The sequence below is a fragment of the Telmatherina bonti genome (genome assembly GCF_933228915.1).
Source record: "Telmatherina bonti genome assembly, chromosome: 10".
Classification (NCBI taxonomy): Eukaryota; Metazoa; Chordata; class Actinopteri; order Atheriniformes; family Telmatherinidae; genus Telmatherina; species Telmatherina bonti.
The window spans coordinates 16069359-16093094 of NC_136628.1; the positions used below are offsets into that span (position 1 = coordinate 16069359).

At 36.3% G+C, this 23736-nt stretch overlaps 1 protein-coding gene across 2 annotated transcripts in view; it reads right to left on the reverse strand.

Annotated features, from left to right (window-relative positions):
* Positions 1 to 12067: 12067 nt before the first annotated feature.
* gabrb2b (gamma-aminobutyric acid type A receptor subunit beta2b) overlaps positions 12068 to 23736 on the reverse strand; it is a gene marked incomplete at both ends in the record, with an annotated part of 62683 nt that continues 51014 nt past the window's right edge. The window contains 5 exons of one of the 2 annotated variants that reach the window (XM_079248092.1): positions 12068 to 12415; positions 12758 to 12898; positions 14829 to 15073; positions 16765 to 16917; positions 19426 to 19563. In XM_079248092.1, the coding sequence (XP_079104218.1) occupies positions 12068 to 12415; positions 12758 to 12898; positions 14829 to 15073; positions 16765 to 16917; positions 19426 to 19563 (1025 nt within the window). The remainder of the gene's footprint in view (positions 12416 to 12757; positions 12899 to 14828; positions 15074 to 16764; positions 16918 to 19425; positions 19564 to 23736) is intronic. The other variant, XM_079248093.1, reaches the window with a different exon arrangement.

Consider the following 23736-nt stretch of genomic DNA (forward strand, 5'->3'; position numbering starts at 1 on the left):
TCTGCAGCATCCACCCCTTGACAGCAATAAATAAATAGTTACTTTCCTGATGTAACTCTTTGCTTTTTTTGTGTGTTTTTAACCATAGGAAAAAACAAAAAACAAAAAAACAATTGAAACTTTTTCCATTAAAAAAAAAAAAGAAAGAAAATTGAATTATAATAAATAGCTTTAGTCAATCAAGACTGTAAGTTTTCACAATCTAGTTGAGGTATTTTCCTCATTTAAAGTTAAGTATTTCTTGACCGAGCTTGATGTGAGCATGTTTAACAACATCCTGACATGCACTAAGTACACTGAGAAAGTAATAACATTGCACAATAGCAAACCTGACAAATGGAGGATGCGGTGGAGAGATTTCACAGGCAGTGAAGCAGAATAGAAAAACCTGCAAAAGCCTACGTGGTGTATAAGTGATAATGACTGTGATGAGGGCAGAACCATTGTTAATCACTCCAAAACAAAAATAATATGCATTAAAAATGGATTCCAACTTGAAAAACTCTTGTCATACTGTATAAAAAAAAAACAAAAAAACAAAACAAAACTTTATTGACAGTAAAACTAAGATAACTGCGCTCAACTCTTGCAGGTTGCAGGGCAGTAAAGCATTAAAAATATTGTTTAAGTAACTAAGATAACTGTAGATTAAACCCAAATATCAGATAAGTTTTTAATCAGAATAACAATCTTTTTCGAAACCAAAAAGTGATGAAATATGTGTCAATGTTAATTTGTCAAAAAAAACAACAACCTTTTTTGGCCTTTGTCCATGTAATATGCTTTTCATTATGAATAAATGAGAGGAAAATGTATGAAGTGAAATTGATTTGAAGTGTTTACAAATGTGTAATACATGATAACTGAATGTTTAGCAAAATTAAATAACAATAAATAACATGTAAAAATAACATGGAGGCCGTGAGATTTAAACTGCCAGAATTTAGTCATCAAATAGTCTGAGCCACTACCACCTCAACTCAATCTAGTGTTTGCAGGCTGTACTACATACGATTGTATGCGTTTGGATGCCTGTATTTAGTTTGTATGGAAATGAAACTTTTTCACACAAAACTATTATGGTTCTAAAGCTAGGAAGAAAAACGGTATGCAATGTATTTTTTTTGTACAGTTTGTAAAGTCTGTGAATTCATACATGTGAATTCATTTTACATGTGTTCAAATTCTTTTTAACAAAGCAGAAAGCATTCGAGTTTGAAGCACCAAGGTTCAAATAGCAGCTCTGACCACTGTCTTAACAAGACAAACTGTTGGATGAATAATTTTTGTTCATATTATGATTAAATAAATAACAATCACAACTAAGATCAGTTACACTTGCAAACCAGAAAATAAATAGGTGCACTCCACTGCATAATGTGTTCCAGTTATGTTAGAGCTTGGATGATTCCTTGAGAAGTAAGCCAATGGCAAGTCACAAAGATAAACACACACACACATTCAATAAGTTCACACTTTGGGACTTTGGGCTTGCAATATCTTCACTCTAATCAGAATCTTAATTAGTCTGCTAGCAGCGTCCCATTAACATATATTCCTCCTAATTAGGCAGGGACACACACATACGGGGGGGGGGGGGGGGGGGGGGGGGGGGATAGAGACAGAGAAATGAAAGATGTTTCTTGAAGTTCTTGAGATGAGAAAATAAATTACCTAAACAGAAAGGCAGGTGTAAAGCTTTAATCTGACAGCCGCTTTCTGGCTAGCTGACAGAAACAGTTCAGCTGTGCTCTGTAGCTTTGGAGGGAGAGATTCGGCAAGACAAAGTCAAGAGAAACAAAGCTTTTGTTTAAATGAATTTATTTTTTACTGAAGTACCATTTAGTCTGGTCAAGTAAGTTGAATGAAACGGAAAAGCACCTACACAATCACCTCCTCATTCATGCTTGGCAGTGATAACCAGTTGTTCAGATTCAATTGTTTCCCATGCCCTGTATTTTATAAAGAGGCAGTGACTGGACCCAAAAAAGAAAAAAAAAATCTACTGGTCTAATGTGCAATCTTTCAGTCTTTTGGCCCTTGCAATTCTCTTCTTCTTTTTAGCTTCTGACAGTAGTGTTTTTTTTCATGATCTCAACCTTGATAGTCTGATTCAAGTACTCTTTTTTTTTTTAAAAACACTGTGGTCAATATGACCCTTTAACTTTGTGAGGCATTTTTGTAGACTCTAATCTGAGATGTTGAATTTTGAGACTGGTAGCTGTTATGAACTCGTCCACTGCATCAGAGCTTACTTTTGGATCTCCTATACTGGGAAAAACATCAACAGAGCTATATTAAATGTAGAGTATGATGGTAGTAGCAAACTTTTGGTTTGCAGGAGATAAAAGTGGAAACAACACACAGTATTACTCGCTCTTTGAACAGAATCTAAGCTAAAGGAAGAAGCAGTGTGTGATCCTGTACTTCATTCTATTCTTTGTAGCGTCAGCTTTTGCAACAAAAAAATTGTGTTTCTTTTTCTGACATATGCATTGTGTGGGAGTATGTAGGTGTTTGTGTGTGTCAGAGATAGAAAGAGTGGAGTCTGGAATGTGCTTAAATCATTCTTCCATAGCCTTATGCATTCCTGCTCCCTGTATGAGAGTTTCTTTATGAAATCTGACTTGCGTCGGTATGTTGCTTCCTTTCTTTGAGGTGTGCAGGTTTTTGTTTTTCCACAGCTCCACCACTGCATTTCACTCTGATTAAGTCTGGACAGGATCCTAGCAACGCTTCTTTCTTTTCTTCTTCAGTCATTTTGTTGTAGAATTGATGTTGTCCTTGGGATTATCATGCTCTTGCATCACACAGCTACAACAAAGATTTTGCTGTCTGGCCTCAAATTTGACTTGAGGAAACTCTGGTATACAGACGAGTTATTGGTCCACTCATTGACTCATAGCCAGAATAATTACACTGTGCATCATGTTCAAAGACAAGGCTCCAGAAGTCCTCTGCTACTTTGTTCACATTTAACTGTTTTTGTTTGATCTTGGAAACAAAATTCTTTGTCTCCATAAACACTTATAACTGTGCACCTACATGTATCTTTTCAACTCTGCTGTCTTACATTTTATTTACTATCCAGGGCCACCACTAGGTTTTAAAGCATCAGGGGGCTTAGCGCCTAGCAACACCATCGGCTGTTGCTCCTATCAGGCTGTTGCCATGGGTTAAATAATGTTGATTATGACTTAAATGCTTTGTTACAAATATTGTAATCATTTTCAGTTGCTCTAACACTACAAACTGTATACTTAATACTGTATTTTAGACACAATAATATGATAATACTGAAGATACAGTCATTTTAGACACAAAACTAGGTGCAACATATGGCATGTTACCATGACTTAAGGTTTGTCTGGATACAACAATCAAAATGTATCAATCATAAATAGCACAGCAACATTTTATATCTAACTCCATTTCCTGTCAGATAAGTCTAGAGAACAAACTGGTTTAGCTCTAATTTCAGACAACAATAGCAGAAGTCAATGTCACGCTAAGATTGTACCAAGTCTGGCAAGTTCTTGTAAAAATGTTTTTGCTGTTAGTTAGAGTTTGTGACGACTTCTTCCTTTCATCCTTCAAAAACCCCGTGTAGCCTTTCTAATTACAGAGTCAAAGTGTTAAGTCCAGCTGCAGATGCAGTCGACGGGAAAGGTTGGAAGGAAAACATTGGACGGTGAAAAACAAACCACATTCGACTGCAAGGTTTTTAAATTGGAAACTTGACTGTGCTGTGTACCATACCTTACTGAGCACAGCTCAAACAATACCAGAATGATTAATCCAATATTAAAAATAATAAATGCAGAATTTACCAGTTTACTATAACACAATTTGTACTTTAAGATATTGGTTTAGGCTATCATCAAAAGTGAAAAGTACACACACTCACAGAGTCAAAATATTGTAGCGTCTCCATTAGTTCTATATACTATTTACTACATTTGTCTATTACAAGTGCCCATAAACAGTGACTCACCCTTTACAATATAACTGATATTCTGACTCAAACGTTGCTCCTATTTGTCAGTGTAATGTAAAACTAAGGATTGTGGGTGATGACCAAAAAGGATGTTGTGGGTGAAAGATAAAAAGGAACATTTTGCATCAGATGCTAATGTCTTTGTTGCACTGCCAGAGCTGCCTACAGTTGTGTGTTATGACTCATGCCTTACAATCCAAAGCCATCCCAGCTTTATTTCTACACACACTCTGTGCATCACACAATGCTTGCATAGAAAGGCTATGCAAATCTGAAGAGATTTTCATTGACAGGGGATACAGATTCTTTTTATTTATGTGCCCTATGGTCTACATACATTCATATGAAAAAAACAAAAGAAAAAAAAAAACAACGGGGTTTCTCTGAGATTTTTTGGACATGGTTCAATATATTCAAAAAGCACCTACACATAAGGGTGGCATTGGGAAAGTTCTAACAGAATATTACATTTAGTTTTTGATCATTGAAAGAATAAACAAAAATAAAGGGAACTACTGCAGTTGCAGTGTAGATATAAAAGCACAAAATAAAGATCTTTGGCTTTTAATTAAATTGTGGTTCTGGATGAAAATGAATCAACATACAAATAGATGAATGGTTCCTAGTTTGCATTACAATGCCTGCTTGATTCCCCACACGTCACACATGACAATACCATGTCAGAATGCATTTCTTTCCACCGCAACAAAGATTTAGTGATTGATTACTCAATCCGTGTGTTTACATGGGAGTTTAATTCCTGTTTAATTCCAAATAAAAGTGAATTCCACTTTAAACTGATGAAAAAGGACCATGTAAACACTTATTTCCTAATGCTAATTTTTATTTAGAATTAAACTTTTTTCTGATGTAAGTGGCTGGTTGATTTGCGTTTTAATTCCGAACTATTTAATTCCTCTGTTATTTAAACCTTAATTTCGCTCTAAGTTAATTCTTTCTGCACATGCTCGTTATCTTGTCCTGTCCCGTGATGTGCGTTGTTTTGCCTCCCGTGTTTGATGGTCTGTCTTTCCTCTTCTTCTCAGTTGCTGCAAAAAGTGAAGTAGTATGCTTGTGTTGAGCTGGTACTTCAAAATGATCATAAAAATAGCGGCGAAACTGGTACTTCTTATATAGTTTTTACAAGTTAAACCTGAAAAGACGAGAAGCAGGGAGCCAACTTTGTTTATTTCCGGTATACATCATACGTCATGTACACCCTCTGTCCAATCAGAACCCTTCCCAACCCGCCGCTCTAAAGAGGAATTAAGTGAGGACGTGTTACATGTAAACGCTCATTCGGAATTATTATGTTTATGTAAACTTGTAATGCCAGGCGGACACTGTGCGATTTTAGAACTCTGACTGTCGGGGAAAGGCTCCCACTGCACGACCGGGTTTGTTCCTCGTACTCTATTTGACCCTACGACATGTGTACTCATACTGTACGACTGCTGTCAGCCACCATTATTGACAACCACGACTAGTGTGTGACGGCACGACGTGCTCGAGTGTGAACAACGAAAAACAAAGGTTCCTAGTTCCTATGACAACCACAGCGTGCCTGACAACAAGATGGCGAGCAGGCAGCAAGTTGTTGCAGTTGTGTGTGCTGTCTTGTGCGCTGAAACAAAATAAAAAAAGAAAACCTCGTGTTCTCTCCATAGCTCTGCTAATCTCTCTTCTAGCAGCCGTGTCCACCGCACACGTCAGAAGTTGGGGTTGAGCGCCATTGTTTAAAGCTCCACCGGTGTCTTCTGCGCAGCGCGAACGTAGAATCGTGACGTAACACCACTCACACTGTACGAGCTACGGCGATGATTTCTGACATGCCAGAAGTTTGATCGGGAGGTTGCAACATCATCGTTAGAACGTAGCAGCAATTAATCCTTCCTCGTGAGTGTTCTCACACTGTACGGCTCACGACCTCCCTACTGGACATCCCAACGCTGCAATGTTTCCACGATGACGCAGCGTGGTCTGCGACAGCAAAATCGTGGTGAAATCCCCTCGAAATCGCACAGTGTCCGCCCAGCATAAGGGAATAAGTTAATTCCAAATTTTTTAAATTTCCGAATTATTAATTCGGAATTAAAAAACACTGTGTAACCACACCCATTTAATCTGTGAGATTTGCTGAGAGTTATGAAAGCGAATGGATCATGCTTGCTAAACTCACCTTAAGATGCTTCATTTTATCAGAGAAAAAAAAAACAAACAAACAAAAAAATATGTTGTAAATAACTGTATGCATACACTTTAACATCACTACTCTTCTTTTGCTGGTAATGAATGAGACTGGAGGTGATTATTAAATGTTATTTTTAGCTTTTCAATACTAAACCTTCATAAGAAAAAACTCCAAATGTAGAAATATTAAGACACGTGACGATAGGGAACATGAGCTCACCTTTGCACTAACACTTACCAGCCGTGGCACCTCACAGGTATTACCTGAAACCATTTTACCTTCAGAAACACCCTCAAAACTTTTCATGTGGTGTGACAATGTTCCTACACCACACAAACTCTTCCCATTAGAAAGTTATAGACTACAAAGAACTGAAATGCTCTTTTAAGAATTGCTCCTCTGAACTGGACAAAGTCATAATGGCCAAAAAAGAAAAAAAACCTTCATATCTCTGAGTTGATAATTTACACCTGATCAATAAAACTAAAGCACATTTAACCGAATTTCCCCACATATATTATGCCATGATACAACTCGAGTTTATTGAAAACTGTCTGTTAGCAACCTAATGCAAAAACTAGTGGACAGATTTTCAGCATTTCTTTGTTTCTAAGAATGGGTCTTCGCCTGACTTAGTTTCCATTAAAATTTGGGAAAGATCTGGATGACCATCTAGATCCAGGAATTTATTGAAAGATTTTTTATCAATGCCTGGTTAGCCCATTTTTAGTATATATGCATAAAACTCAATACACAATTGATGATTATGGTGCATAGCCCAAAAATTCAGGAGAAAATCCAAACAGATTGAGAAAGATATCTAAGTTAGATCTGGTTATTGGCAAAATTCTGGATGCTGCGATCCAGAACAGGTAAAATAATTAGGCTATTGGCATTTTAATTTCTGCAAGAGAACAAATTAAGATTTAATCAAGCTACGAACACCACAGTTTAGCCAAGACCCTGTGGATTCATTATCCATATATTCAGGAATCTAATAGTGATATAGAATAAATGTATGACTATAAAATAGGGTGGAAATCACAGTATATGTGGGAATGAGCTGCTTGGCAGAGGTCTGCACTGTGGGGGCATTTTTAGTTATAATTTTTGCAAAATACCTCTTTTTTTTTTTTTTACTCACCCCTACAAACCTTAGCATTAGCTAACGTAGACAGGAAAAAAAGTATGTAATTTTTCTGTCAAGCATGGAAATAAACACAAAGATTCAGAACTGTATACAATTTTTATTGACAATGTAGTAATTCCTGTTTGTTTTTCATAGTAAAGACAGAGACTTAATTTTACAGGGCTTATCTCTGAGAAGGGAAAAGCTCTGGGTTGCTGGGAATGTTCTTGTGAGCGGCGCGTAGGATTTCTCTAGGTGATGGGTGTCGAGAGGGTAAGAGGGATTGGAGCTGCTTAGAGTGGGGTCCAGGGCAGCAGGAGGCTAAGGCTTCTTCTGTGAGTGTGTGCAAACATACACTGCCACCAAAATGTGTCATGTAGGCTTTTAAGATGCCAGTCTATCCTGACTCTCCAGAGGAAACTCTGCTGTCGACTGAAAACTTACATTTCTAAAACCCTCAGCTTTTCAGCAACCAAGAAAAAAAAAAACCCCATCATTTTCAAACCGTCAACAACTCTTTTAAATTTGATACAACATATTAAGAAAGGAGTTCATCAGCATACATTTCAATAAATACTTTGTATCCCTCTCAGATTATGTAATAATTCTCTAATGTATAAATATGAAAATTGGATTAGCAACAATTTTCCAAACAACAGTGTTTTTTTTTTTTTCGTTTTTTTTTTCAAAGATATCATTACACGGGATATAGAAGTATAAAAATATTTGCGACAAAAGCGTTGTGGGGTAAAAACACATATCCAAAGTGTAGAACTTATGAAGCAGAACTTGTCAGATGGCGATATGCTCTGGAAATATGTCAGTGTCTTGCTAACATTCATTCACAACACACTCAGTCCGAATATATATATATATATATATATATATATATATATATATATATATATATATATATATATATATATATATGTTTATGTATATACATATATATATATATATATATATATATATATATATATATATATATATATATATATATATATATATATATATATATATGTGTGTGTGTGTGTGTGTGTGTGTGTGTGTGTGTGTCTGGGGTGTATTTGAAAATCTCGAAGACTTTTGAAATATTCCTGGTGCATGCTCATCTGACTGTACTCTGTGTCAAACTATACTGTGCTGTAAGTATTATAATTGTGTACTATATGTAGTACTTTCGGGCTTTGTGTTAAACACAGAAAGCAGATAAGAAGAGAAAACATCTAAAAGAAATTCCAGAGCCTAATTTTGAACCAGCTGGCTCATTCTGAAGAGAAGTTGCTTTAAAGCATGAAAAATTGTCTCTCATTGGGAGGCTGTAGTTTTCACTTGTGAACTGTGATGTCATGCAGTTAAGGGTTGGATTCTACTGAATATCATGTTATTGTCTGCCCACTTTAGTTCTGGTTAAACTGGTGTGAACACATGCCATTTTAACAGAAATCAACATGATTCTGAGACATCACAACAGCCCTGGTGCCAGAACCAGAGCCATGCGATAGCACCTCATGGTTCCTCTTTTTAAATACAGTTATCTGGTTCCATTTTCGTGAATCATGCAGACCTGAGACTTTTGAGTGTTTGACCTGATAAAAATGCATTTTTTTTGTCTCCTTATCACTTTAGCCTTTGAGTGAATGTGTGTGTGTGTATGTGTGTGAAAACATGGCATACATTAGGCTGTATTTAGCTACAGGTGCAACAACTTGTTCTTTTTGCTGACACGTTACAGCTGATATACGCTGCAAAAGAATCCAATACATTCATAAACACGTTAACATTTTGGCAAAAATAAAGACATACATTGATGAGTAGAGCAACAATCGATCCAAAAGTGATCAAGTGACATTATAGTGTATTTACAGAGTTTAAAATCACCATTTGTATTTTCATAGCATTGCAGTATAAACAATACTGTAATACATTTAGTTCTTTCTGTGTTTATTTACAGGAAAATTGTGTTCCAATATAGGACTGCTTATATGTTATCTAATATATACATATTTGAATTTCCTTCCTTTCTGTTTTCAGTCTGATATTTTCTGTTCCTCTCTCTACCCACTGGAGCCTCTCAGCATCCCTCTCCATGTCCACTATCCAGCCTGCTACACGCGTCTCATTTGTTAAAACTTTGCCTAAACTTGTCCTGAGTGTTTGCTTGAATTTTTTTTATACATCAGCGAATTCATATGAAGCACAGAACGTTGTATTTTTGTATCCATTTGTTCTCCTCTGCCTTGTGTGTGGCCTTAGCAACCATTAAAAAAAAACAAAACAAAACACAATGCCATTAATCCATTGTTTTCAGAACACCTCACGATACTCTATGAAACGGAAAAAAAAAAAAAGATCCAATTTGCAGACATATTCACCATGACTATAAAAATGATACAATACTTTTGATTAAATGTCCAATTTTCAAGAACAAAAACACAGCAGATTAAACACATATTGAAAAACAACATAAATACCACTGAGGTTAAAATCGAAAGTTCTTCCTGCTCTAAACTTCATTCTTAGTTCACATTGTGCACATTGTTTAAACATTAGTGTTGATTATCTGGCAGGATTAGTGGAAATGAATGAAACTATAAAAAAATCCTTCAAAGGTTTTTGGAACATGTTTTTATATTTTAATAGGTTTATGATCAATATCTGATGGTAACTGTTGCCTCTGAACGATTAAGGAAACAGGTGAATGAGAATAAAAGAAACTGACAAATGACAAAAGAGTTGCTGCTTAGTAGAGCAAGCAGTTTGTCTGTTGCTATTTTATTTAATAATACTCACTCATTTCTACAGATTTCATAGCACCTTGGTAAGAACTTTGTTGCGTAAGGTAAACTTAATAAAGGTTTGTGAAACAGATGAGGTGAAGGTTCAGTTTGCATTCCCACCTAAGTGTAACTTTTATCAACATTTTCTATGTTCTCTCCCAAAGCAGCAGTCTTTTATTAGACTGTATATTCATTTTGCATTCATTTTTAGACTTTTATATTAGCTCCTCCAACTTGACAGTTTACGTTTCACACTTTATGGTTTGATTTGGTTCTTATGACACTACTGGTCATTCCTACTGGTCAGTCTGTCAGATCTCTGGAAATGGGCGCATGACCCCACAAGGTGGGTTTATTTTTAAATGTTTAAACTAAAGAAATGAAGACAAAAGTGTATTATTATTATTATTATTATTATTATTATTATTATTATTATTATTATTATTATTATTATTATTATTATTAAGGAAATACCTCTTTAAGACAAGCCCTGTAAGCACCAGGTACCAGAAGAAGTACGGTTCAGCCATTATGGCTTTTAAGAACATGTGTGCAAATCCACTTAGAAAATCTACCTTTTCCTAAAGTCAAACGCACAAGGTCATTGGTTACGACGTGTAGTAGGTTTGTTTTGGATTTAAACTACTACTCAATGCGGAAATTTATGACTAACAAATCTGAAATCTGCAACAATTAGAAAAACTAAAATGCCCTGTGAGGCAGACGACGTACATGAAAAAAAAATCTTGAAGCTCAATAAATATATAAATAAATTCATATCAATAACTGGTACAAATAAAAAAAATTTACAATAAGTTTTGTGCTTTTATACTTTTCCGCTTTCTTGCCTTTCTTTTTACCACAGGGGTCCTTTAAGCTCAACTTTTGCTTTTCTTCCACAACAAAAGACTTAATCAGATTTATTGATTTAAAGTGCCTTTTTTTTGAGCAGTTGTGAACATTTTTTATTAACTATGTGTATATTTCCTGAAGAAGGTGAGCATAAAGGGTTAAAATGTAATCTTTAGTCATATTTCTATAATAAATGCTATACAGTTTATATTTACATATAAAGTTTAATGATTAGTCTTGGTTATTCAGATTCAGTCTTGCGTGGGAACATCCATACACAGTAGCCATTCATGCTTTAATGTAAAAACAAGGTTTTGCTGAGGAAAGATAATTGTCATTTTTATCTCACATTTTCCTTAATTTCTCTATCTTTTTAAAAATTTTTTAAGACACAATGGGTACAACGAAACAATTTAAATCCAAACTGGTTATTCTTTGTACCCCTCTTGATGTAAAACCTCATTCAGCAAGCTAAATGAAATCCCTCTAGACTATAACTTGAGTTAACATGGAATGGCCATTCTTAATAAATATCACTTAATTAAAATAGTTGATTAATTTATCATTTTTATAAAGGCTTTTGGAATTATTTACCTGGTGTGCCCAGTGTTATTTCTGTTGAATGAAGGTTTAAAGGCTGAATTTTGGAACGAAATTTTATCTCTATGTTTTTTCTGACAAAATGTTTGTAAGAATACTATGTTGACCTTAAATTTTCTCCAGCACTTTGAATGAGTCTGAAATTAATATCTTTTAATGATAATATCAATTAATCAATTAATATCTGATATAAAGTTTTGGCAACTAACTATGTATACCATAACTCTAACTAAATATACATACAATTTCAAACAAACATGAAAAAAAAGATATACACCATTTATAAAAGCAGTAAATTTAAACAATTACTCTGGAACAGGCACCTTATATGAAAGTAATCTCATAAGGTTTTCATGTGTCAGCCAGCTGTTGTATTCCAAGCTATGATGGATCCAGTCTCGGATACAGTAATCGAGTTTATCATCATACGATCACAAACATGAAACAAAAAAAAAAAACATACGAAGGAATAAGCAACATATTTTGCAGTTTGGACTTGCCTTCACTGATGTCCTTTTCTAATTAACATAATAAAGCCAGTAAACAACGTTGAAGAAGGAGAAAACCGTTGGGAAGATCATCCTTGACCATTTGTCAATAGAGTTTACGTCAGTCAAGTCTGGGATGGCAATTTTTAACTGTGAAGCCCGCCTCCGTAGTCGGCTCTTCTTTTGAGTCATGTGGCGCTCCAGTGTGTTTCGGCCAAAATTGTGCCTTGCCAGACCTGCTTTGCGATACTGTAGAGTTGAACTGTCGTACGTTAACATGGTGTTTCGGGGGTCATTGAGACCCAGAGCGAGCTCCGTAACGCCCATGTCATTCTTAATATCCAGAGTGCCCAAGAGGATGTTTTCATGGGAGTCCATCTGTCCAAGGAAAACAGGTAAATGTGTCTAGTATAGTAATATGATTAAATTACATTGTATTTGTCTTGTATGTCTATTTCAATACCATGAATGAATGAAATAGATTTTAAAAACATATGAGGCAATTAGAAAGTATTCGTCAGTATGTATGGATAAGCAATGAATGAAATTACTGTTACGTGTCCACCTTACAGAGTAAGCTATGGATGGTGAAAACCTTTTACAGCATTGCCTTGGTTCTATGTACCCAAAACTGAGCTCATTTTAAATAGAAGCTGTCAATATGTTATTTTCAAAGTCAGTGAGTTGACCCACATGTACAACAGTGGACTTTTGCAGTACCTTATTCTTCTGATCACCAAGTCCAATGGCAGCATCGTCCATAAAAATCGGCTCCCACATTGTGTCATGGCCGTCCAGCTCTCTTTGTTTCATTCTTGCATACAGAGTGTCGTCTCTTCCAACCACATTCCCCACCAGCCACTACGAACAGAAGCAAACAATAAGACTGATCCTGTTCAATAGAAGGAAGTGGGTGCAGGTGCTGAATGCATATCAGAAAATGCAGACACTTTTAATGGGTTACACAGTTCACCATGCACAATCTTTGTTTCACTCCTGAATAACATACTATGAAAAAGATTTTAGCATGTTACAAATGATTTATTTTTTTTCACATGATGGCACATAATTTTAATGCAACTGTTTTCCTGATAAATTCTCCTTTGTAGTTTGTATTAGAAAGACATTAGCTGTCCATTTCCAGCCATGTTAAGGTAGCCTTTTTACATCTCTGCAAAGCATTTGCTTGATTTTAACTGAAGAAAAAAAAAACAAGATAAGCAGTAAAATGAATGATTATTACTACAGAGTTACAGTTCAGATACTCTTTTGTTTTTGTTGTATTTTCAGTTGATTTGTTTGGCATCATTTAGTGGTGTAAAGGTAGCAAACATAAGTGCACCACTCAATTTAAAGCGGTGATGTCTGTTTTCTGTGTTAAAAAAAAAGACATATGGAATGTATCAAGAATAGTTACATTAATTTACTGTTTTTAAGTTAGGGTATTGAAAAAGTTGCTTTTATTCAGTTATGAAAAAACACAATATTTTAGAAAACTATCAGTCTGGTTTTGGGACGAACCGCTTTACTGAGATGGTCTTTTTAAAGATATCTTATAATCTCAAATGTAATATGGACTCTCTGTCATGGTGATAGTTGATCTTAGTGCAATATTTGATACAGTAGGTCATCAGATTTTATTACCCAGGACATCTCTTAAATGGCTTTACTCCTATCTGGATACATGGTCCCCGGGAATCTATTAAATCAAGTATAGGGCAGCCCTGTGATGGACTAGCGACCTGTCCGTTGTCCAATGATTGCTGGGAAAGGCTCCAGCTTCCCCATAGTTTAAACCTTCTGATAGTGTGAGAAATCTGGATGTCCTCTTTGATTCTGAGCTGGATTTTATTCCAAATAATAGAAATATCACAAAGGATTTTATTATCATAAAAACATCACCAGAGTCCACCCATTTCTCTCTCTTGCCAGTATGCCAGCATGCATACTTTCAAATCTATAAAATTGGCTCATTGCAACACCCTTTTTACTGGTAGACCAAATAAATTTATTTTCAGACCTACCTACCTTTGATGGATTGAGTGTTGTTGTCTTCCTGCGTGATATACTTTATGTTGAGGTTCAGAAATGGACTCATGTCCTGATAGGTAAGCTGGAATGGCAAGTTGTCCTTTTTTTTTTTACATGCAGCAAAACAGGGCCAAGCCATGTCACCATATTTACATAATACATGCATTAATGTTCTCAGTGTGTGACATTTCCCAACATAACATTTCTTCTTTAAATTAAAAAAAAAAAAAAAAGTTACATTTATCCAAAAATAATTTCTCTAACAGCCGGTTGATTTTTGCACAATATTTTAAGCCGAATGCAGACAGGCTTGTTCTTGTTCAGTCATGTTCTCTGTATGATCCACATCTAGGAGATTGTTTAGTTTTGTTTTTCTTCAAAGACACATGTTCCTTATAAGGTTTATCAGGTAATGTCACAGAATAATTTCCATAGTGTGGATGATATTAAGACTAAACTAACTCTTTTAAACTGCGAGAACTGCATGTGAATATAGGTTTCCTGAGGACTGTGACATATTGTCTTGCATCTGCTGTGAGGGTAGCTTTGGGATATTATTGTCTCTTTTTCAATGAATAAAGTCAATGAAAACAAGATAGTTTGATCTCTTTTGTCAGCCCATGTCATCTCTTTTTTTAAATTGATTAAAAAGTTAGTAATTATTTTCACTTTAAATCTATGTAGCAACATTCCACCTGGTTTGGAAGGAGGACTTCTTCAGATTTCTCAGCTGTGACACACTGATCTAAATGTTTGTTACCTTGTTTGGATCCATCCTCATCTTTTCATTGTTGGCTGTAGCTGTCTTCTCAGCTGCCTTTTTCTGACGCTGTGGACCCCGGCCAAAAAATATGTAGTTCACCAGCGCATACTCCAGCAGGGCCAGGAAGACGAAGACGAAGCAGCCCATGAGGTACATGTCTATGGCTTTAACGTACGGGATTTTGGGGAGGGTCTCTCTCAGGTGTGTATTAATGGTTGTCATGGTGAGCACAGTGGTGATACCTGGTAGAGAAAGATCAGGTTGTAATACTCTGAAGACATGTTAATGAATCCTAAAAAGTTTCATTTTAAACAGTGGTGGTGACCTTGTTTTCCTTTCACTGTGAAAAATAATGAATTCATGAGGAAAAAAAAAAAAAGTCAAACAATGCATTATTCTGACCACATTCTTGTAAAATTATGCAGACATCAAGGCTTTTCTGTGCTTATTTGGAAATAATTTATCAAGCCTGCCAAAATAAATTAAACATAAAAATGTTTTGAATCCAGGCTTTGGTGAACAAGGCAGAGCATCTGACCTGAATCGGTACCGATGTTTAAAGTTTTAATATCAACCTTCCTCTTGTTAATTTGCACAGAACTCTTTCAGAAATAACTTGCAAACAGCTTTTAGAACAGGTTGCCGGTACTGACAGTTCAACTGTGTTAACATAGCATTTACTGCAATAACTTAATATTTTTGTCTTTATTTTTTTAATCGAAATCACAGCTTTAAGCTGTAAAGTCCTCCCAATAATGAGTCCACTGTGTTTTTTTTTTCCAGGCTAGTATCACAAATGGCATGAGAAGCCTGATTCAGAAGCTTAGAGTACTTTTTATGCATGATTAGATAATTGTGTTCAAAGCTCGTACGGCCCTCAAAATCCTCCCACGTGCACCTGTGCTCTCTACGTTGAAAAAACGCATCTTTATTTAGGGCAATTTCCACTAAGATCGCCGGCAAGCGATTAGTTAATGTTTCTAGAGCACTGCTGTTGCAGAGCTGTCAGGTAACCACTGCTCAATCTGGAATGCAGGCAATTTTCCCACGCAGTTACTGCAACAGCTTAACAATAGCAACAAAGGATTTCTGCTCAACAGCTACCATGTGATTCAGCCAGAACAGGTTCGTTCTAATGCCTGGAAAACCAGGTCAGAGTAAAGTGGTTCCTCAATCCACTGTTGAAGGGGGCGTGACCAAACATTTCCCAACACCGTTGACCTGTCTCTATTATGGAGCCTAACCTTTTTCCTTTTTTTTTCTCCCCTCTTTTTGCCTTCTCTTTTTTTCATTACATCCCACGCATGCCTTCCCCCTGGATTCACTAAATGCAGCTCAGTCGTCAATCAACGGAATTGCCTTGTCGACTAAACCAGAGGACGGGCAGAGGGATGGATGAAGCTAGGCGGATGGAGTTGAGTAAAAAGAAGACAGCGTGCTTCTGATAAACACAGACAAGCTCAATAAAAGCGTCACGGGCTACATGGGTTTTGGATAATGGAGGATGACTCAGGGGACGAATCGTGGCTTCTAAGAAAGCACAGAGGCTTCAGAATCATAGCAGAAGCAAATCAAAAGGTCATCTATCATTATATGGCTGTGAACTAAACACATGAAGACTTTCTGATCCTGTTACCACCCACAGCGATTGTAAAAGATGTGAAAAACAACATAGGATGTGATATTAGAAAACTTGCGTAGGAATAAGGATACAGTTCACAATGATTAAAACATGAATATATCAAGATAAGAAGAGGAAACTTAAAGCTGCAGGATTTACTTTACAGCGCTCCCTCGTCATGAGATGATCAATGTTTCATTATAGTTTTAGCTCTTCAGCTCTGCATGTGCTTAAACACACAGCTTCAGTTAACTTTTCAGAAGCCAAAGGTCTGACCTTTGGCAGTGGTATACGCGGTGGTGTGTCTAGTACCTAGAGCCACTCTGGCGGCAGATGCATCATAGTTGATCCAGAAGGAGACCCAGGAGAGGATGGTGATGAGGATTGAAGGCATGTATGTCTGCAGGATGAAGTATCCAATGTTTCTCTTTAGCTTGAAACTCAGGGAGAGACGAGGATAAGAACCTGTGAAGAAGAAAACACATCTCCTATGAAAACACATTAAAAAAAAAAAAACTTGGATTACAGTTTTAGATTTTTATATGAATTTATACTTCCATGGATAGAAACTGCAGTGTCTTTATTTGTGGTTTAAAGTCACATTGTCTGAGAAACTAATAAGGGTCAGAACTGACAGAAAGGCGACACAACATCTGGTGATCCTGAATCATTTGGTGTTCTGCCACCTTGGGGGTTGACACTATGGACAGCCCATTGATTTTCATTATGCAGCAATTACTGGAAGCTTTACTGAAAACATCATAGAGCTGGAAAGAAAAGGATACTTCTACAAGTTTTATGGTCTCTTTATATATACCTTTTTTTTTTGTCTTTAACAATAGTGTTTCTCATGATCATTTTAGGGCTTGGTCAAATAAAATATATGAATAAACTAGTGCCCAGATTTCATGTCTAATGCGGTTAAACAGGAAATAAACAAACTCATAGGCTAGCACAAAACACAATTAACTGACTTCCCCTCATGTCACTGTTAATATGGTCGATTTGAGTTTCAGTCACATATAACAAGCTTTGACGTGAGGTATTACAGTAGATTCATGCTCTGCCTCAGGATTCTCTTTGAGTTTAGCTCTAGATAAAATGAAACTTAAAGTGGAACTATTGTGTGCATTTCAGGCTAATTTATTTTTATTTCTGAGACCAGAAGGGCTGGGATTGATCGAGTTATTGTCACAAAATGCTTTTACTTGTCACAAAATTTACTTCAGACCGACCCTCTCCGTAGGCTGTCAGATCAGCCTGCGGGCAAAACGAGTGGATTGAGACTCTTCCGCATTAAGCCCCGCCTCCCGCCACCGCTACATTGGGAGCGCGCACCACACCTGCTTTTGCCGTCATTGTAACATCTCATAAACAGAAGGATTAGGCTAATATGAACTCAATAAAAAAAAAAAAACTACAATGTCAACACATAGCATACAGCCCTACATGTTGGAACCTGAATCAGACCCTGAAAACGAAGTGGAAAACAGCAACCCACAGCAACGAATGCAGCAGGATGTCTCTCTTTGGTAAACTCACCAGCCATCGTTGGAAATAACTTTATCCGACGTTTTCCAGCTACCTGATGTATTTGTACATGCCCTTGTTAACCAGTAGAAGGTAACCAATCACTGAACCTTATCCCCCGGGACGTCACAAGGATTTCCAAGTAGAAAAAACTCTCTAAAACGACACGTTTTTCGTCGCCATGAAAACCAAACGGAGAGAGTGCTGGAACTCAAACTCAAACTCAAACATGTGTTTAGGTGATAAAAAATGTGTCGTTCACATGTCTGATGAGGATTCAACACTGTAACACTGTAGAAAGCTCAGAAAACTCGGAATACCATAATAGCACCCCTTTAAGTTAAACCACACATTTCTTTACTTGGGGTTCTTTTTGTTGTTATTGTTCTTTTTGTTTTTGTATAGTTGAGGGTTTGATACCCCAAAGTGGAGCTAGCATATATTGTCATGTAATGTTAGCTATAACAGGAAAGTGATGTCACCATTCAGCTGGGTGAGGAAAAATGACAACATTTTGGTTCATGGAAGCATAAAATAATGAGCCACCTCAAGCAATGTAGCTACAGAGAACTGCATTGTTTTTTTACATAGTCAATGTTTACATGGACTTCTGGGATGATCACTGAATTATTTCTCTGTGAAATACGGAAACAGCTTGAGTAGACAATGACAGGAGAAGTCTGAGTGAATATCTTTTATTCATAAGGTCAACAATGACATTGCTTATCCTTGAAGGGAAACATGGCCCTTGCATTGTGTAAATGCCCCGGCACATGTGCTGTGTTTGCATTTCTGAGCGACCCCATGGTCGGTCTCGCTATATAGCGGTAAACAGCACGTTTAAAGGGAATCCCCTCTTCTACCTTGTCTCCGGATGAGGTAATACGATTGAGCATACTACGGGGACGTGCTTGTGTAAACATACTAGCATTTTAATGCTGTACAAGTGCACAGACATTACACATTCTCTTGCAAACATTGTTATTAAAGGACTTGTGTTGAATTTGTGACCCCTGCAGACAAAATGAGCTGTGGTTGCAGAAGTCTGTATATATTTTTTTTGTATTTATGCACACTGTCATTCAGTGAAGTAGCTTGCTCAGATACCCTTCTCAGAAGAACCATTGTTCTGCTTGCTAATGCTCACTTGCATGACGAATTCATGAATATGGAAATGCTAAAGAAATGAATATTTCATCGAATCAGACAGTGTTCCTTTTTGTTTATCGCTGTTAAATAAGTCACAACTTTTCTTTTGGTCTCAAAGGGCAGCGTATCATCCAGAAGTACATTTGAAAATTGGAATGTCTTCATTACTTTCTTTTTTTTTTTCCTTTCCATTTGCTTTTTTTTTTTTTTTAATTATCAAAAGATCCTTTTCAGCTTTGAGGTGTGTAGACAATAACAGCAGCCATATGATACCTGAACGTGAATTAACATCACCTGTAGAGAAAACCACATTCTTTGAGATGAGCTTGTGATCTACGATGGAGAACTGGGGCAGTTCAATCCTGTCCACCCCTGTTACGGCATTGTTCCCTCCTCGCCAGTAGAATTCAATGTCATCTGTAGTGTAACCATCTGAAACAACAGGAGGAACAAGAATCACTGGGGATTAGTATAGGTCTACATATGTGTTCATAATTATGTCCCATCTTTAACTTAAGCGATTCTGTTAATTAACCACTTAGCAGGATTAGGGTACTATTTGTCACCATATAACATAACGTTCGAGGCAGAAATCCTAATTGCTCTTGGGGTCGTTGCCTGAAAATGAGTGATAATCCGCAAGGACTGAATGATGCTTTGATTCTCAATGTTGGGATGTGAAGTAAGCAACAAACTTACATTCAAAGTGCCAAATTATTATTATTTTCTGTCATTGCTTGTATTAAAAAGATGAAAAAAAGGGAACAATTGTACAAAAACCTGTCAATACAATACCACTGTAATATGGAAACGGGGTAATGATAATGCTTTATTGAAAAAAATTTGTTAAGATAAAAACAACCTAATTTCATGTCTAGCTTCTTTTTTGATACAGTTTGCATTTTTTAAATTTATTCTAATTGTTTTACAATCAAAATAATCTTTTCTTGAGTAACATTTTAAAAAGAAAATGTTAAAACGTTAAATGTTAGAGAAATGTTAAATGTTAAAAAATGTATTAATTATTTATTTTTTAAATGTTTAAGTAACATTTTTTTGATTAATAAAGTATTTTTCATTTCATTATTTTTCATTTTTAGCCCCACTTGTAATAGATTTGTGGCCTTAAGATAATTTTTTAAAATTTGTGTATTTAATTTATTATAGTTACATACTCTGAGTCCATATTTATGTCTCACTGCTGTACTTTTAACAGTAGCAGTATCGTGAAAACTGCATGTCCATCCATCCATTTTCCAAACCGCTTAATCCAATTCAGGGTCGCGGGGAAGCTGGAGCCTATCCCAGCTGGCTTTGGGCGAAAGGCAGTGTACACCCTGGACAGCTCGCCAGTCCATCGCAAGGAAAACTGCATGTAAAAACTCAAATTTATGAGTTAGGTTTTATCACATACTCTGCAGTAAATGAAGGCAGACCTTGTGTGGTTCAATATACACGAAGGAACTTTATTATGTTGTGTCCCTTGAGCACCTAAATGATTAATACAAGGAACAAGCTTGATTAAATAACCAGTCTTTGCATCCATTTTTATCATGAAAACTCGATAAAATCTGCAAAGACACGAGAAGCGTGGCCATTAATATTAATCTGAACCAAAGTTAAACTCTCTTTTGCTCTCATTTTGGCCAAATCATCAGAGACATGGACAGAAAAGTGGCCAGTGGGTGGGAAAGAATAAATGATTAAGTAACGCGGTACTCTTCTAGCATTGTTAGGAAAAGTACAAGACAAAGAATAATAAGAATAAAAAAAAATTCTCATTCAATAGACCATGAATATTGGCACTTATAAAAACGGCACTTATAAAAACTCTCTTGCTACTCTCTTGTCTGCTGACTTCAAGGTAAAAAGAGCATTGATCTCAGAGAGGAAGATGAAAAGGAGGAACAGACAAAAAGCAACAAGATAGAGTGGATGTTATTGAATAACAAAGAAGGATGACTAGCTTTGTAAGTCAATTTAATAATGATAAAACATTTAACACGCACACACACACACACACATATATATATATATATATATATATATATATATATATATATATATATATATATATATATATATATATATATATATATATATATATATATATATATATATACATGTGTGTGTGTGTGTGTGTGTGTGTATTCAGAATCTTTTCATGATCCTTCATTGAAAATATCTTTTGGTAAAATAGGTTTGATGATGGTCAAAGCTAGCAGGAACAGCAGCAAGCATTTTATTTAAGGAAAAAAAAAAACAAAGCAATCTCTTAATGAACGTCCAACGTTCAAGGTTAGATTGGATGTCAGAAACAGAAGATAATGATGTCTTACAGTGAGTATCCTTTCAGTCCCTTTGACATCTGCCATTACCTGCCTCTGCAGGATGCTAACTGGTTGATGCTCTCTGACTTGGCCACAAATGCTGTGTGCACTTTGATGAGATCAACCTTGTTGTGATTTTGATCTTGGAAGTGCTTTAAAGTCCCCAAACTGCATTGTGATCATTTGTTACGATTATGGCTACATTCCTCTCAAGATGGAGGCTTACCAGGAAACTTCACAAAACCGAGGCATCATGAACATACCTAGGTCAAAGGAATTACAGTGAAAGAGGTCAGTTGTTTTAATATGCAAAGGAAAGGCTAAACTTTCAATATGCTTTACCGACTCGAGAAAAGAGCCTATATAGTAGGTTTGCATTAGTAAATCGATGAAACAATCCAGTCTCTAATTCTGTGCACTTTTCCATTATCATAACAGCAGGATTATGTCAACAACCATGAACGTTATTCTGCACATCAGTATGTAGCAAGATAATTATTTGTATTGTTTCCTAAAGGGATTTACTTGAACGGACATAGATTTTTTTTCTCTTTTTCCTGGGTTATAATTGTGGAATATTGTATTATGTATTAGACTGCATGCCGGACATTGACCCTGTTTTGCATAATTTCGTGTGAGACCAATACTTCTCAAAAGCTGATGATGCTCTAAGTGAATGAATGGGTTTGATTTGCATGAATATACGTAGAGAACAAGAGCAAAATCTAATCTGTGCTCGATAACATACCAGCATGTTTGACTAAACAATTAAAGGGAAAATCCGTGCATTTTTATTAATCAATGTAGAAAATGTTGACTGTTCGACTACACATGCTTCCTTTCTGCAGTTTTCTATGTTAGTCCTCAATCCCCAAGTTTCTGTCTTTTTATCTTTCTTCAACCACTTTTTTTCCAATTATAGTCATCTCCCTCTCTTCCCTTTGATATTTGTCTCTCAGAACTACTATGATCTGTCCATCTAGACTTGACATTACCCTCCCGCCTCTTCATCCTCCCCATTCCCTTCTCTCCTTGATTAATAAATATGTGACCCAGTAAGTTGGTGTAAAAGGCAGACAATTCACTGACTGATTTCAACACTCTGAAGGGTCCTGTTCCTTCTGATGAAAACAGAGCTTGGTTCTCTTGTAACCATCCAAAACAAACAAGTACAAAAAGGACTGAGTTTTATTAATTCTTATTGTCATTATTACAAAATATACATATCCATTTTATCTTCATAATAAATGAAAACTTGTGTAGGGAGACTAAAATGAGATAGAAAATGCAGCTGTTGAGATTAAATGTGTCTGAGTTAAGTGGAAAGCAAAACAAAGGCAGGTCAGAGTAAGGGCAGACATGTTTTCCTTCATTTTAGATACATTTCTTGGGTGAAATAAATTGCAGGCGAACATCTTTTCGACTTGAGATTCAAATTTTAAATTGGACTTAATGAGCTCAGTCCCAGCAGATCATCCGCAGAGGATGAAAGCTCTCTTTCCTGTTAAGATACTGGCGAACATAATGTAGCCCTGTAGTAATTAGGGGGCTAAAGTAAAACCTATTTGAGTTTATTTAGTCACAATAGCATCATAAAGTAAAAGTTTATTTACTTTTTATTGCTTTATTTGTAAAAAGACACAAATGCATTTGTTATAAATGTCTTTCACTGTTGTTATTTTATTCAGACATGAAGGGTTAATATTATTTCGTTAAAATAATAATTTTTAAATTGTATTTAGTCTGGCGACACTTCCGGGTTGTTTTCCGCATCCGTAATTCTATTGGTTTGGAGATGTAGTCGCTCACCTTTGTGCCTTTTGATTGGTAATCAAAGTGAGGGGGAGGGACTAACGAGGGGAGAGCGAAGGGTGAGGGTGGAGGAGAGAGCGGACTGGGGAAAAGAGACGTGGAGGAAGAAGAAAGTTTGCCGCGTGGAGTTTAACACGATACAAAGAGCCTTCTTGCTTAAAGTGTGCGAGAGGGAGAAAAAGGGCTGGAGCTCGTACGTTTTACGAGTGGGAAGACGTGGATTCAGACTCGAAGCAGCGCGAGGACATTCGGGAAAGGAGTATCAAGGAGGAAAAAAGGCGCGCGAGAAGGCAGTTAATGGCGGACAACGCAACCCGCCTGACGTCGCACAGATTCGCCATTCCACGGTCGGACATTTCAACGCACTCAATGTTTTGCAAGGGATATTTCAACGCACTCAATGTTTTGCAAGGAATATTTCAACGCACTCAATGTTTTGCAAGACTTACAGGCCTGCAACGTG